This window comes from Sander lucioperca, chromosome 21 (assembly GCF_008315115.2).
Source record: "Sander lucioperca isolate FBNREF2018 chromosome 21, SLUC_FBN_1.2, whole genome shotgun sequence".
Taxonomy (NCBI): Eukaryota; Metazoa; Chordata; class Actinopteri; order Perciformes; family Percidae; genus Sander; species Sander lucioperca.
In genome coordinates, this window is record NC_050193.1 from 8,043,575 (window position 1) to 8,060,142 (window position 16,568).

A 16,568-nucleotide genomic window follows, 5' to 3' on the forward strand; every position below is an offset into this window, starting at 1 on the left:
ATAGTCTAAGATTAGATTCAACTTTATTGTCATTGTGCAGTGTACAAGTACAAAGACAGTGAAATGCAGTAGTGCAATTACCCACATTTATATAATATAGATTATACATAGTAGATTTGATGTTTTTAATTATCCGTTAAGTCTATAAAATGACACTTTATCACAATTTCCTAGAGCCGTCTTAAGATTACCTGTTTTGTCTGGCCAACAATCCCAAACCCAAATATATCCAGTTTACTTTTATTATACTTTTATTATATTAAAAATAACGTTTTTATTATAATAAAACAATATAATAAAGGGAAAAGCACTAAATCTTCATATGTAAGAAGCTAGAACCAGATATTTTTTGGCTTTTTTGCTTTCAAAATTGACTCAACAAATAATCAGTTATTAAAATCGTTGGCCATTCATTTTTTGTCGATCGACTAATTGATTAATAGACTAATGATTTCACAGCTAGTGAGGAATATAGTTAAGCTCAAGCGATAGATTTGATCTTTGCTGTAGTGTTAAATCCCCACCTCATGAGATGTACGCACAGTGTTTCCTTTGAACATTTTTTGACTGTGTCTTCTTTTCCCTTTCCTCTTTGCTCCTTCTTGCTTAACTTTTTTTTTTTTTTCTAAATAGCTCTTTAAAGTAATGAATGAATGTCTACCGGGGTCAGCGTCTCAGTTTATTGTCAGAGTTCTCTTGGCCCAGTATATTTTCACTTTTAATCCTATTAAATCCTTGCTGACTCACCAGGGTTGTGTGAGGTTAGGGTTAGGAATGATGCTGTGCCTGTGTTCTGTCCAATCAGGGAGTACATCTTTGTGTACATGTATATGCGTAAGTGTGTGTGGCCTAGGTGCACTTGTGTTAGTGTCTGGTGGAGTACATGTTGTGACAATAGACATCATGCTGACCTCATCTCAGTCATCACTGCATGTCAGTCTGGGGCTTTGGGCACCAGTGTCGAGCTGTTTTACATACTCTTGTCTGCTCTGAATGTGTTTTTTTCTGTACCAGTATTTTGAGACAACACTGTGCTGCAGGGTGTATTCACCCCAACAGACTAATCTAATACTACATCCCTCCAGCTAAGGAGATGACTTGATTTTCTCATCAACAGTAATGTCTGGGGTTTGTCTACTTTTCAGTGACAGCCAGATGCAAATATTCAATAAAAGTGCTTTATATGGGCAATAACATCGCACTAGCAAATATATCTGGATTAAAAAGTGTTGATGAGGGAATTGGAAGTCCAATCTACCTCACGGCAGGTGTGTTTGGAGTTGTAGTTGTAGGTGGGGCAACGTAGATTTAATGGCCCCACCTACACTTCTTCAAAACTCTACCCTGCATCCTTGTGCCTGTCTTGTCTTTCTCCATTTCTCTCTGAGTGTGTCCGACCTGGCAAGCTTCCTTCTCTCTTTGTTCCACAGTGACAGTCCTGATGGCAAATTGATTTCGACTGTGTGAGAACAGACATACAGACAGACACAGACAGCTCCGGATAGCACAGGGGCCTCTTCCTCCCCATCTTTCCCTCCTCTTAGCCTCCCTCCTGTCCACTTATCTCCTCCTCTCCTCCTCTGCCTCCACACACACCCCTTCTCCAAGTGGAAGAGGCCAGTTTCATCCCTCCTTTCTGTCCTCTCTTCCTCCTCGGGTCCCTCCTTTCCTCCTTCCATCCATCCCGGGTGCTGCTGCTGGTGGTGTCGGTGTGGACAGTAGCGGTTGGTGGGTGGAGGATTGCGTTGAGCAAGAGAGCCAGAGCGGGGCCTACCTGCTCGGCATGCAGCGATATGGACTCTGAATACTCTATCTCTGATCACAGTCCACCATCACGGACTGATCTCTCAAGAGACTGCCTTTGCTACTGCTTGTCTTTCATGCATGTACATGGTTGTGTCATTTTGTCAAACTAAAGGACATGTTCATGTACTGTACAAGTGCCAAAAGACTTCAATGTCGTTGTACTAAAGCCACTGGCTGAATGGCCTTTTTAAGCACAAGTGGGCCCAGTATTATCGAGTTCCCACCCAACACACACATGCTCAAAAAAAGCTTGGTTCAAAGTAAGGCTGTGCAGCAGAATACTATGTTTCTGTTCTGAGAGAGGTAGCGCTGTGCTTTCTTATGTCAGTGCTAGACTTGATTTTCCGTCCAGAGGGAGCGTGTCATATTTGCCTTACTTTGCTTCTTTTTTTTTTCTTTTTTTTTAAACACATACTTTATGAGCAATGAAGCAACTTTTCAAATTGAGCTTCAAGAATATACAGTATGTATTGATATTTTATATATATATATATAAAATATCAATTGTTTCCGTCAGTCCACCAAATTGCACTTCATTATGATCATTGCAAAAAAAACATGTTTTAATATACATTCATAAAACGTTCCACCCTCAGCCCCATAGAAAGTTTTTTTTTTTGCCAATCTTGGCTAAACTAAATTAACCTTCAGTTTGGTCTTTTTTCTCAAGCAGCACTGAGTTTGGAGGAGTCTATCTTCTGATGAGTATCCTCAAAAACAGCTGTGAATTAGTTTTTTGGTAAAAATGAAACCATGGCTTTTGCAGCTCATAGTGTTATTTATGATTGTATTCCCTGAATGGCTGTGTAGTTTTTGGTCTTTTCTTTTAAAACAATTATTGTCCTTGTAAAAAAAAAAAAAAAATATTTCCAGAAACAATGAGAAACTACTGATTAGTTGAAGTGTTTATCTTGTGCATGCTGTGGAGGGAAACCAGAAAATGTGATACTAAAAATGGACCTTGAATGTATGGTGAATTTTTACAAAGGTATTCTAAATAAAACATATCTCTATATATTAATAAACAGTCTGGTCTGACGAGAAATCTGTTCTGTCAGTGACGACATTTTCAGTTATGTTGAACTTTTCCCTCTGAACTGATCTTTTTCTCCCGTTAAATGTTTCATTATTTTTTCAAAACTGCCACCCAAATCATTTCTGGCCACAGCTGTGTCCCAAGCATGCAGCTTTATCCTTCCCCCACCTTCAGTAACACCCATAGCATCTGTGGTGCTCTGTGTCACTGTAAAAAAAAAAAAAGAAAAAAAAAGGACTGTCAGTGTGTGTGTGGTGGTTTCTGTACAGTATGCGTATTGTGAGTATCTGAACTCTGCCTGCCTGCTTATCTTCTTTTGTTGTATTTTGGCTTGTGTTTGAGTTGTATTTGGGTGATAAAAATAATAATTGCATTTTTAGCACAAAACTGCCTGTTGATTGCATTGCATTTGCAGTAAAATGTATGTCCACAGCTGCAGACACATTTCCTTACAGAGTTCAGGAGCACACAGTAGGCCTATATGGCATGTTGAGCATGAAGTGTGTACTTACGTTTTCCATCCCTCATTTCAGTTACAGTGATTATTATCAACCTATGGTATGTTCATCTTGCACCAGACTAACCAGCAGTGTTGTTACAAAATGTGACCCATGCATGATCTGAGAGATGAGCCATTCAAACCCCAAAGTTCTCTTTACCTTCCAGTTTGGGTCCAGAATTGTCCCGGTTCTGAGGGAACAGGACCTCCGTAAGTCACCAGCCTCCATCGCCTTTCAGCCAATCCCTTTTTTCCTTCTCTCTCTTACTGCCTGGTTCTCTCTCTCTGCTGTCATTGGCTGTCTGGCTCATCAGTAGGATGCTGGGAATCACTGGTCTTTTCTGTCCTTTGGCCTCCACAGATGTGGCAGCATTTGGTTCAGTCAGTCCAGCAGGCTTTGGGTTGTAAAAGAATAACTTTCCCTTTTCTTATGTGTGTGCATCACACCATCATACAGAGAAGACTAACCCTGCATGCATGCCTATTAGCAAGCTGTTTTTGTTCTCTCCCCCTCCATATTTTACTTGAGTTTTCTCATTACATGCTTGCTAAAACTCACAGTAGATACTGTAACTATTTGCTCAACTTACTGTAAGAAACAAAATCTACGGGAAGGCAGATTTTTTTTTTGGGTGTGGTTACATAACTGGCCATGATCTATTTAAATTCGGTCATGTGTTCAACCTAACTGTCACTGTTCCTTGTCTCACCCCTCCTCTCCCCACAGTGACCGTTCCCTGGAGGTCTACCTCCGGCCCACCTTCACTGATGACCGATCTGCGCCCATCTTCTACTAGCGGCCTGCTGCCCCCTTTTGTCCACTTTTTAAAGGGGAGAGAGAAAAATGGCCAAAATCGGCATGTTTAAGTTGTATATTATCACAAGATGTCCCACACTACTAAGAATTGAGTTTCTTTGCCGTGAAAATTCCCTCTGAGAATTTTCGGTTAATTCTTGGGATGTTTTTGCAAACGCTTTCACAAATGTTGAATGTCTCAGCCTGAACATTCAATTGCAATTGTGAGAGTAGATTTTATTAGTTATTTAGATCACACCAGTTGTGGATAAGGTATGGCTAATAGGTTTTTACAAGTAATGCAGTGGAATTATTATTTATCTGCACTTCTACTATGGGATTTCTTTTGTTCTTCAACACTATACACTGTAAATTTCATTTGAGGATTATTTGCATTAACGAGCTGTTTAGGTGAGGCTTGGGGTGAATAAGATTATCTACAGCAGTTGTCAGTGCATCACTTTAACATGCACCGACGTGTTGATTGGATACTGCCACAAATAGCTAGAACTGGTCAGTTGGGGAAAGTAAGATTCTGCTTTTGTTAAGTGATATAGTACTATAGATTTACTAGCTGTGATACAGTATACCCATATTTTCAATATGGGGACTGTGCCTTCTATTTATTTATTTTTAAAACCTATGCTTCATGCAGCATTGGCCCAATCATTCTGTAAACTGGTTTGAGGGCATATGCATCACAGTTCAACTTGTATTTTTATATTCCTGAAAATATAGGTAGGATTGTTTCCCTTTTTGTTTTGTTTGCTTGTAATGTCAGGACTTTGTTTTTGCTTAGCGATCTTCAGTACAGTGCACTTCCACCAACATAATACAAGAATATTTTTACTATTTTTTCCTTTTCTTAAAATTTCAGTAATATCTAAGCTGCCAGATATGAAGCCAAGAAATGAAATACAGTGCATATATATATTGGGGCTTTTAATAAAAAAAAAAAAAAAATATATATATATATATATATATATATATATATTCAGCTTTGAGGGAGTGGTAGCTTATCAGGTAAGGTACAGTATTAACATAGCTTTTCATCGTTCATTCTCAGTATTATACACTCATCTGGAAGAAAAGCTTAGAGCAGAGGCAATTATCTACAGTATGATGTGTGGGGATAGAAGTGGAACCGTATGTGATGAAAAAGAAATAGTGTGTGGTTGTGTGAATGAGCTACATGCCTCTTAGATTGCAATAAATCAAGTTACATTGTGAAAAGTCCATTTTCCATGGATGAGAGTTAAATCATGAAAAGTCAGTTTTCCATGGGTGAGTCCTTTACACTGAGTGATATGATCAGGCGTTTATTACACCGCTCATTGGCAGCAAATTTCAAATGCATTTTTTACTTTTATATAGCTTTCATTCTGTCTATTTCTCACCTTTGTCTCTGTTTGTATTATATCTGTACTGTACAGAAAGTGCATATAAATTATCTTGTCCAAAATAAATCTAAATGGGCAGAAACTTCATACTTTTATGTGTTGTGTTATGTTATGTTTTCATGTGTTCTCGTTTTGTAAGAAATTGCACTTCCTCGACAACAATGCGGATTAATATATTACAGACACGAGAAGGGAAAAAAGTATTTGGATTTATTTGTTTGGGATAGTACAATAGCAATGAGTGAGAGGGGGCAATGGAAACAGCAATGATGTTACTACCGGTGCAAGGAGCAACCCACCTCACCTTCTCCAAAGGTGTCTGCCACTTTAGCCAATAGGCTTTGTAATTTCTCTTTGGCGAGTTTTCATCCTGGATTGCATCTTTTCAAATCGTACAAAAATACTAGTGATGTTTTCTCTACTTGCAGAACTTAAAAGGCAAGGTGAGAGGAAACTGAATTGGCACTTTGAGCTACAGAAGGATAGAGAGGGGGAGGGGGCCGTCGATACAGCAGTAGTAATTCAAGTCAAGCTACCTGCTACGTTGGTAAAACATTCATACAATATGTGAGATATGTCATATTTTGTACACCTCAGACCCAGGCATTTGGCGCAAGTGTAATTTAATACATTATGTATGACAATATGTAGAAAATATGCATTAAGATGACATTCAACATACATGACACGACACTGCTAAGTTGTGTTGAAACGCCTCTCTGTCCCTTTGGTGTCACTCTATTGCTGATGAAATGTTATAAACAAAGCCAATATGCCAAAAAAAATAAAGTGAACCTTTAGCTGGCACTGTGGGCGTAAATAAGGAACCTCACGTTTAAGATATTTCATTCCAGGACAGGGAGATGAAAGGCAACAGAGCCATCACTTCTATAAATAAAGACCCAGTTTGGCTATACAAAGTGCTTTAGACAGATATGGTAACTGTATACATTATACTGTAGGTCATCATTAACCAGAGTGAGAGGTGGTGATAATTAGGGAGTGACAACACCTTGATTTCCTCTATTATGTTCCCATTAACATAGCACACCGAATCCACCATCAAAATGACTAATAAAGGGACAAATTAGGTTTCGGCAACTCCATCTTCAAACACCATCACCGCCACCCATGGCTGTTTAAAAGTTTGAAATAAAACACTAGCTTCTTATACAACAATCATCAAGCATTGCTCTCTGGCTCCAACAGTGAGAGCTGTAACAGTCTTTAAAAATGCCAGATCAATGGTAAGCAGATGGACCAAGGCAGCCAATGAGAGGAGAAGCTATGATAAGCCTATCATTTCATTTTTTTCTCCTCTTATCTTAATTTATTTTCTTTTAAATTCACAAATTACATAAATTTGATCGCGCAAACAAGTTATGGTCATATACTGTATGTTGAACTAATATACTGATTGCTATTTCGGCAAACAATATGATCTGATTTTGTATCCACTCTTTTCACTCAGGTTGCCTTACCAGCAGCTATCTCTTTCTTCACAAAAAAAATAAAATAAAAATAAAGGTGCAACTCATTAAGGGTCTTTTAACTACAATATGAGGCACTGTCTCATAAAGATGCCCCAAATGTTGATAAAAATAAAACTCTGTCAAACATCTAGATATAATAATTATGCTTTTCTGTGTTGAGAAGGACCAGGACTCATCTTCCTCCAGTCAGGACCGTGGGGCACTCAATCTTTTGGCTCATCTTCACTGTTCCCTGTTGGAAATAAATGATTGGAAATAAGTATGGTGGCTTTCATTGTAAGAGAGAATAATTAAACAGCATAAAGTGATACTCAAACCAAAATCTCTATCTTTGTGTAAAATTCTTAACTGCAAACTCTCAAATATTTACCAAAATATCTGTCAATCCAATCAGACTATGCATTGTGTTATATTTAATGAAGGACAAAAATGAAGGACACAACTTCCAACTTTTACCAGTCACATTTCAAACCTATAGAGGGCTGGTATTTTACAGTAAAAGTTTGTTGGTGGAGTATCACTAAAATACTAAGATTTCAGACAAACTTTTGGAATTTACTCCAACTGAAATCACATTAAGTCATGCCATTACTGTCAGTGTTATTTTCAATTTAGTATCAATCATTTTTTATTATTAAAAGGAAGAAAAACATGTATGGGGGGGGGGATATCCATCTGGAGAATAAGAAAAATAAAGAATAAAAATGGACACTGAAGTTTACAAGCCATGGGCAGATGTGATATTTCCAGGTGCATTAAATGCTGTTATAATGTGCTGCAGCTGAGCAGCTTATTAGATAGCTATCTTCCAAACCAATGTTAATACCACACTTTTGTCCACCAAGCTAAGGTGCAGGACAGGACTTGTATCCATGTTTATAAGTTAGATGAGAAGACTTTAGCAGGAAAGCTAATGTGGGTTCTTGTCTGCAACCCTTGTGTTGTGTAGCCGGCTGCTGTCTGGCTGTCAGTGTATGATAGAACGTCTATGATAGAGCGGTAACATTACTGCTTTATGCAATTATGGTTTGAAATACAGTGATTTGATCAGCCAATTGGAATGACAGTATTCTGACAGATTAATGCAAAGATAAAGGGAACCTTTTTTTTTGGGGGGTTTCTGAGAGTTTCCGTGATTAACAGAGATGATATGTATGCTGTAGCAAAAAATAAATAAACACAAAAAAAACATGCAATTTAATTTCAGTAGAATTTAAAAAAATATTGGGTGATTAAGAATTTAAGATTAGAGGTTTTCAACATTATACAACAGTCCAAACTGTGTATGAAAGACAGTTAATCCAGACCTGTTGCTGAGCCCATGTGGGGGTCGGAGACATGTGTGATAGAGAATCGTGAGACCATGAAACGGTTAAGTGCTACAGCTACAGGTTTAGGAGCCTCAGGACTGTTGATGGTGGATGTGGGTGAGGACTGGGGCTCAGGTATGGTGTCAGGTGAGGACAGGCGGGGCTCGAACGAGAGGTCATCTTGCCATTCATAACCCCCACCTGAATGCACACAGACAAGGCATAATTGCAGTAATCATGTACACAATTTGGGATAAATCAATCAGAGTTAGGGTTTTGCTCTGCGTAGCTTTTTGTGTTCTTAACAAACTCACCCTCTTCTGAGTTGTTGCCATCGGTTTCTTCAGAAGGACAGAATGATTCACAGGATTGAGCTTCAAGTTCAGGGTCAGATTGTAGCTGGTGGTCAGTGTTTTTTTCCTCTGAGGATTCCTGCCCACTGGACTCTGTGTCTGTGGAGAAGGCGTAGTCAGCCAGCTCCCCCGTGGGGCTCTCCTGGAATTTAAAAACAAAAATATTCCTCTCATAATCTAAAGCAATAAAGTAATTGTTAATAGACAATACACATTGCTCAACTTTGACCTATAAAAACTTCTCATACCTGGTCAAAAAGGAACACCGTAACATCGTCAAAAAAGGACACAGCTTTTTTCTTCCTTTCCAACTCGTCACAGAAGGACTGGGTGAGCAGGGTGGGCATCTTCAGGAGGCTGCGGAGGTGTCTAGCCCTGCTGCAGTCGCTTACCACCACTGGCACTGTGGTGAAATCCTCCTCACTCTCCTCGCTGTCTTCATCTTGGATGTTATAGGTCCTCAACTCTTCATCAGACTCGCTGTCATCGGAGTCATCTTCATCCTCCGCCTCCTCCAGCGGAGCTCTCACGTTTTCTCCACACAGCTCCAACAATGACGAGGAAGAGGACAGGTCGAGGGGGCCGTTGGATTCTTCACATAAGCTGTCCTGTGAGTCACATTCCCCTGCGTCTATGTCCTCAAAATCTTCCTCGTTTAGCCTCACACCCTCCCTTCTGTCCTCCTCCTCTTCCTTGATGTGAATGAATTCGGGCAGCTCCTCCTCTGTGGATTCTGTGGATCCGTCACCATTTTCATTTTCTTTGGGGGCCTCATCTCTGTATTCGGTTATGGTGGAGTCTGAATGCAAAGACTGGACAGGGGAACAATCTTCTGCTCTTCTGTTCCCCTCCTCGTGGTTTCCTGGGGCCTCCTGGACAGTGGAAGGGGCTTCGGACCCAATGGAGGAGCAAAGTTCTGAGGAAGGTTCCTCTCCTGAGTGCTCCGACTCCAACCCGAGATCATCATCTGCAGGGGCAGACTCTTTAGTCAGGCAGCCGCCCATCTGCGGAGGAAACGGTGACAGCATGGACAACCCAGGGGTATGAAGGGGATGGTGTGAACTAGGGTCAGCCTCTGAGAGATTCACCAACGCACAATTTTTGATGTGTCTCAGATTTGTTAGATGTTCCTTGTTGAATTGCCTTTTGACAAGATCATCAACTCTGATAGAGCTCAATTTCTCAGTATGGTAGTCATGGTTACTTAAACCTGCAAAGAACTTACTGCCTTCCTCTTGAGGGCTCCTCTCATTTTCAGCATCATAGTCAGAAAAATAGGCTGAGTCCCTGTATGGGTTCTTATCAGTCAGGCTCTTTAGTTCTGAGGTGCTTGTGGATGTGCAGACCCCTTGGCCCAAACCCACATGCAGAACTAGTTCAGGTTCTCCTCCCAGCCTAGGGCTCCTCTCACCACCCCGGGGATCTCCAAGCTCTTTGAAGAGAAACTCTGGAGATTCGTTGTTCTCTGTGTCGTAGCCACTGTCCAGGGATTTGGGTAGGACAGGGGTATTGAAGGGATCGGGGCTGAAGGCTTGATCACAGGGGCTTGCCATCGATGAGGACAGGTTAAGGGTGTCTACAGAGTCAGGAGTTCCCTCTGGATGCTTCAATGGGCTTAGCTCTTCCTCCTCTAGCTCAGCATAGTCCAGGTTGAAGTCGGCAAAGATCCCCGACGTGATATCGGTGATGTCATCGTCATCATCCTCACTGTAGTCACCAAGTTCAGCCAGGCTAATGCTGGAGTCTCTGACCCCCAATCTACTGTCCAACGCTCGGCTACTTTCTGATGTCTGTGGATAGTTTAGCCTTTTGTCTCCCAGGCCAACAGAGATTCCTGTTGAAATCCCCTCCCACATATTACCTCTCTGCTTGGCTGACAAGGCTCCTGTTTGACCAGTCTGAGGCTCCTTGAAAGAGGATGGAGACTTTATATAGCTTGCCTCAGGAATCATCTTAGGCTCAGAGTACAGTCTCTCTCCATTAAGCAACAGCTGCTTTTCACATTTTCCCTCCACTTTTCCACTCTCCGTACCTCTGGCATTAATACTTGAGCTGGTTAGAGAATCAATGCTTCTTAGATTGTCTGCAGTTAAGTTCATTTCTGCCTGAGTGGCAGCTCCCTCTCTTTCTTTGTGACATAAGTGAATGTATGAACCTAATTCAGTGGGCTTGCTAGCAGCGTTACAACCAGAGTCTACTCTTTCTGCCTCCCTAGTGCCACAAGACCTGGAGCTGTGGAAGGTTCTGGTGCTGGCCTTGGTTAAAGACCATAATTCTGTTGTGTTAGAGTGAGCAGTATATTGAAGGTCCAGATAGCCGTCATGCCCACTGCCTGTCTGCCTGCTGTCAAAGCTCAGGCTATTATTGTTTGCTGAATGGTTTGAGGTCCAGTTAGTGGCCTCTCCCTCAGAGAAAAGGTCATCTTCAATATTGTCACCTCTCTGCTGGCCCACCAGCAGGCCGTCCTCAGTCCCTACATCAATACTAATGTGGTTAACGATGGGTAGTGTCTTTCTGAGGGGACCCATCATACTATGGCTTTCATTAATCGTGCTCCGACCTGTGCTCGCTTCAAGGTAGGGATCGCAGAACCCTAAGCTGGGGCTGCTGACTGCTTGTGACAAACTGCGTGGATTTTCTAAACGCCCCACTGGATGGTAAATGTTTGATTTGGACTCTGGCGATGTATTTAGTTCAGACAGACAGGATTGGTGTGCCTTGTATGCTGATGACTGTTCAGAGTAGACCATGTCGTCCTGACTGGAAAAGAAGCAGTTATGCGAGTGGCCAAGCTTTACAGGGCTGGTGCTGGATGACTGTCTCAGCAGTGGCTCCATGGTTAGTTGGACAGTGGGGCTTGAATCAGAGTCATAGGCAGCAGATGTGTTGTTGTCAGTTGACCAGTAAGCACTGGGTTGTGCCATGGATGCACCAGTCCGACTCTCAGTGGACAACCTGCTGCTGCTGGCCTCCAGTCCTGGGCTGTAGTCCACCATGCTGTCATCCAGGTTAATGTTACACTCTACTGGTTCCTCTATGCGAATGTAGTACTCGCTGCTGACTGAGGGGCTATGGGCACTCAACACTGGGACCACTCCTGGGTGTTCAGGTTCATAGTAGGATGGGGATATGCCTGAGGTCAGGCTGTCAGTCTTACAGCCCCCTGAGGTGCTTCCTTTACTTGAATAGTATATATCCTGGTAATATGGATTCCCCTGGCCCAGTGTCCCACTGGTGGAGGAGGAGCAGTAGGGCTGCTCAGCTCTGGGCTGCTCCCACTTGTACTCAAAGTTGAGACCATGGCTGGTCTCCATGACAGTCAGTAGGTCATCCCCTGTGTCAGAGTGGAAGCTGTCAGAGAAGTGATCCAGGAGGGGGAAGGAGGACGAGGCAGAGGAGGCCAGCTCCACTGCCTGAGTTTGGTCTGGACTGGGGATATCAGCTGAGGTGGGTGTAGGGGTCAGGACTAGGGCTGCAGATGTAGCTGTGTGGGAGGTGCTACAGAGCAGGTTGGGTCTCAAGGCATTCCAACGTTGTTCAAAGTCTTCCTCTGCCTCACTGGAGCCTTTGGCACACAAGTATGTGAGTAGAAGGTGGACTTCCTCACTGCTGGGTCTCAGCTCTGGCTGCAGCCAGCAGAACTGCATCACCTCGTACCTGGACAGAAAGAGAAGACAAGGTCGGAAGCAAAAGAGAGAAGTTAAAATTGTGTTACTCTCCTTAGTTAGCTCAGAATAATTTATTGGTTTGGATAAGGAGAGAAATAGGCAAAAGGTAAACAATTGTTTCTAGACCAACAACAAAAGAAATAAAAGAAAACCTTTGAAGTGAGCACTTTGTAGCAATGCATTGCACTTTTTCAAGACAAAGATTGTATGAAGGAGGTGCAGGTGCTGGCATAGTTAACTATGTTTACATTCCTCCTTTTGTGTGTGTGTGTGTGTGTGTGTGTGTGTGTGTGTGTGTGTGTGTGGAGTGCATTTAATTTAGTGAAGAACAATTTTGAAAAATAAATAAATAAAAATATTTGGCTGGCGTCCCAGCTAAAGATGAATGAGGTCATTCAACTCTGGTTAATGCCAAGGGGGACATAAAGAATAGGGAAAGCATTGATCATCTGCCCTTGCTAGCAAAGAGAAATATTGCTACGGTGGACTGGTGCACCACTATAAGCAGAAGCTGATTTTAAAAACAAGTAAATAACACTGACTTGTTAGAAATGAATTGGTCAGCAAGACCTGGAGGCTTAGTAATGTCTGAAATATATGTTGTTTCAAGATGTGTAACATTTTGAGTGTCTGCCTGTGCATGTGTATGTACAGTATGTCTCCCCGAAAGTATGGGCATGCAACTATGTCTCACCAGCGCTCAGCCAGGGGGAATTGGAGCAGGGGTTTGGGTAGTTTGAGCTGCTGTTCCTTCACAGCATATGTCAGCACCTGTCTGTCAGAGTAATGTCTGTACGGCTGGTTCCCCAGCTCAAACAGCTCCCACACAGTCACTCCTAATGACCTGGAACGGGCAAAGAAATCATTAAGTGTGTTTACCATTCATATCCCACATTTGGCCATGTTCCAAACAAGCTGTTCATTGCATACTGTAACCTTCTTTATGTTAAGTTATGAGTATATTGTGTTTTACACATATTTCCCAAAGACAACATCAAAAGCTAAGAATCCAATGTAACATTCTAGCAATATAATCTGCATTAAAACAAAGTTTCAAGCATTTTGTTTCCTATTTCTATACACACAAAGAAAAAATATCCGTGTTAAGCAAATTCTATATTTTGATAAGGGATGAAGGGGATGTTGGTATGGTAGTGCTATCTCATTAAACTTGCAATAATATTTCCTGTTTGTCACTCTTTAAATATCTCACCATATGTTGCTGGATTTAGTTTGGTCAACGACAAGCAGGTTTCCGTGGACCTCATCTATGAGCTCAGGTGCAATCCAGCGCAGGGGCACCCAAATCTGATCTTGTGTTACATAATAGTCATCCTATAGAACAACAACATCAAAAACATGTTTGAGTACTGATAAGGTAAAATGCAGTCAATAGAAATGACATCATCAAAATACATTCTGACCTTGTATCGGCTGTGAGATAGACCATAGTCTCCGATCCTAACTGACATTTCGGAAGTTAGCAGGCAGTTTCGCAAGGCCAGGTCACTGTCAAAACAAAGGAAACTGTCATCTAATACAGTACAACTGAGCTGCATAAAAATACCTGTTTATTTCCATATTTATGTATCTTCTTTAAAGCCTGTGCACACCTTTTTCAATCTATATCTGTTTTTAGGTTTTGTTTCATCTTGGACCTTCTCACTGTTTTGAAGTGGGCGGGGCTCAGTTGGAAAAAAGATGAAGTCACGTACAGCCATGCACCAATTGGGATTTGGCAACAATTGAATCAAAATGTAATGACGTTTGTGGGATTGTTTGGTTATTTTGCCAGGCCACTGTCAGTCAAACTTGATCAAACCACAACCACACAGCCCCGAGACTCTGGAACAAATTACCCCCTGAAATTCGGACGACTACAGATGTAGCACTTTTTAGGTCTAAACTCAAAACTTATCTGTTTAGAAAGGCTTTTAATACATAGTAGTGGTGTGACAATTTCCTTCTCTTATTTATATGCAACCTCTTCTGACTTTATTGTTTCTCTGTGTCATTCTTTTTATTGTATGATATGTTACATGATGTGTGTTTTAGTCTTGATTCTGATGTTAAGCACTTTGGATACCTGTTGGTTACTGTAAAGTGCTATATAAATAAATGCTGATTGATTGATTGATTGATTGATTGATTGACACATTCCTGAGTTTCTGAGTGTTAAAATCTTAATATATTAAGACTTAAGGATGTTTTTATCTTGCTTTGATTGTTGCTTATTTAGTCATAAACAAAATACTTGGCATTAGAAACAAGGTTTGCAGGGGCTTTAAATTATTGCTGGGAGTTTTATGACTAATACTTCTTCTTCTTTTTTAACCATTGTTACACCCAAGTCAGTATATTATGGGAAGTTTTCTTTTTATGCATATCAGTGTTTGTTAAAACATATTGTATGTGATATATTGTCAATGAATATGTCTCACTGCATTTTGATTATCCTATGTAGCCACAGCATGAATTAAATCACATCATGAAATGTGTACATTTACAGTGTCATGTACGGTTTATTCTCAACTGACCATGTAAAGACACAGACTTAACTAAGTCATTTTGTCTAATCTCACCTCATCCACAAAGTGAGCTCTTTTGCCCAGCAGCCCCTGATTGGTTGCTATGGCAACCACATGGCTGAAAGAGAGCGATAGGGGCTCGCCCCCGGCAACAAAATCACTGATGCTGGAGTTTGTGACAAATACTCAGGCAGCACCAGGATGTTGTTGCAGGGAGAGACCAGCAGGGGGCACTCCGAGCATACCGGTTCCTTTCTAGAGCATTAACATTGAGGTTGATGAAGGTAAATAGAGCTGGACTGACTGACACACTGCACCTGTGTATAAAGTTGTATTTGTGGAGTTGCAGAAGCCCAGAGGCAATGTCACACGCCATTCGCTGGAGAATCAAAGGGTCAGGAGTCTCTGAGTCAGCCACTCGACAACTGCACAGATAGCTCTTCAGATCACCCTGAGAGGAGACAGGAAATGAGGTTGTAAGCTGCTCTGACCGTTTATGAATAAACCAAACAACAATGAACCAAGAAAGAAAATAATAAGGTATGTGGGAGGAACTGAATAAATAGAATTTGATTATGAAAGTATGTCCCACCAGAGGGCAAAACTCCATGACCAGCAGATAAGGAGTGACCTCTGAGCACTGGGCCAGGCACTGCAGGAGGGCAGGGTGCTGCAGGGTTCTGGCAGAGGAAACAGGATGTCAATAGGTATGCATGCACAAACACCGTACATATAATTAGGGCTGCAACTAACATGATTATTTTCACTGTCGATTATTTTCTTGATTATTTTCTCGATTAATCGATTAGTTGTTTGGTCTATAAAATGGTGAAAAATGCTGATTAGCATTTTTCAAAGCCCACTATGACATCCAAAAATGTCTTGTTTTGTCCACAACTCAAAGATGTTGAGTTTACTGTAGTAGAGGAGTGAAGTAACCAAACCAATTCATCGATTATCAAAATAATTCATTTTAAAGTTGACAACTAATCATAGTAGGATGGGGATATGCCTCGATAATCAATTGCAGCTCTACATACTATAATACATTTGTGATCATTCATTTACATTGTTTTATTGCTATGTGGTGTTATTGATGGGCTGCAGGGCTGTGCTGTGTGATCTCTGATGTTTCTGTGAACTGACCGGTATGGCTGCACCTCCTCCAGGAACTGCATCTGATCCTGGACACTGGCACTGGACTTCAGCTCCTTAACCACCACCTGGGTGGTGCTGAGGCCCGCATTGACCTCGCCCAGCAGAACCTGAAAAATACACATAGGAGGAAGACTTTTATACCAAACTCTAGGAATGTAGACTGGAATCTATGACAAACATTGCATCAACATGCAATTAAAAAAGTGAGAAAGTGTGAGAAAAAGTAGAATGAGAATGGTCCATAAGCAAATCTAAGAAGTAGTTACAGCAGCATGTACTGTACAGTAAACTGTGAGGAATTTACTGTGACTGTGAATTTCAACTCCTCTCTTCAACACAAGTGCCAAAGATTAGCCTCGCTAGAATGAGATCATCGTCGCATTACCCGCACATTCCTCACAGAGTAGAAAGCACATTGCAGTACAGTTCATACAGTAAGGAAGGAGGCAGTTGAAACAGTTAAAGCAAGTTATAATGAGTACAAAGGTGGTTTCTTCGGACACAAAAGCCACTGTGTGATT

The 16,568-nt window shown here is 41.3% G+C and overlaps 2 protein-coding genes across 7 annotated transcripts in view; one reads left to right on the forward strand and one right to left on the reverse strand.

Moving 5' to 3' along the window:
• The window catches only part of baiap2a (BAR/IMD domain containing adaptor protein 2a), a 58,805-nt gene extending 54,547 nt beyond the window's left edge, over positions 1-4,258 (forward strand). The window contains exons 14-15 of one of the 4 annotated variants that reach the window (XM_031312836.2): positions 3,509-3,551; positions 4,069-4,258. In XM_031312836.2, coding sequence (XP_031168696.1) covers positions 3,509-3,536 — 28 coding nt within the window. In that variant the 3' untranslated portion in view covers positions 3,537-3,551; positions 4,069-4,258. The other 3 variants (XM_031312834.2, XM_035997019.1, XM_031312835.2) reach the window with 3 other exon arrangements.
• Positions 4,259-5,726: 1,468 nt separating this feature from the next.
• Positions 5,727-16,568, reverse strand: part of aatka (apoptosis-associated tyrosine kinase a) — a 33,379-nt gene continuing 22,537 nt past the window's right edge. For all 3 annotated transcript variants that reach the window (XM_035997017.1, XM_031312833.2, XM_035997018.1), the window contains 10 exons: positions 16,036-16,154; positions 15,482-15,569; positions 15,207-15,340; positions 13,786-13,870; positions 13,575-13,696; positions 13,056-13,205; positions 8,942-12,350; positions 8,655-8,835; positions 8,338-8,541; positions 5,727-7,262 (listed from right to left, as the gene is read on the reverse strand). In XM_035997017.1, the coding sequence (XP_035852910.1) occupies positions 7,234-7,262; positions 8,338-8,541; positions 8,655-8,835; positions 8,942-12,350; positions 13,056-13,205; positions 13,575-13,696; positions 13,786-13,870; positions 15,207-15,340; positions 15,482-15,569; positions 16,036-16,154 (4,521 nt within the window). In that variant the 3' untranslated portion in view covers positions 5,727-7,233. The remainder of the gene's footprint in view (positions 7,263-8,337; positions 8,542-8,654; positions 8,836-8,941; positions 12,351-13,055; positions 13,206-13,574; positions 13,697-13,785; positions 13,871-15,206; positions 15,341-15,481; positions 15,570-16,035; positions 16,155-16,568) is intronic.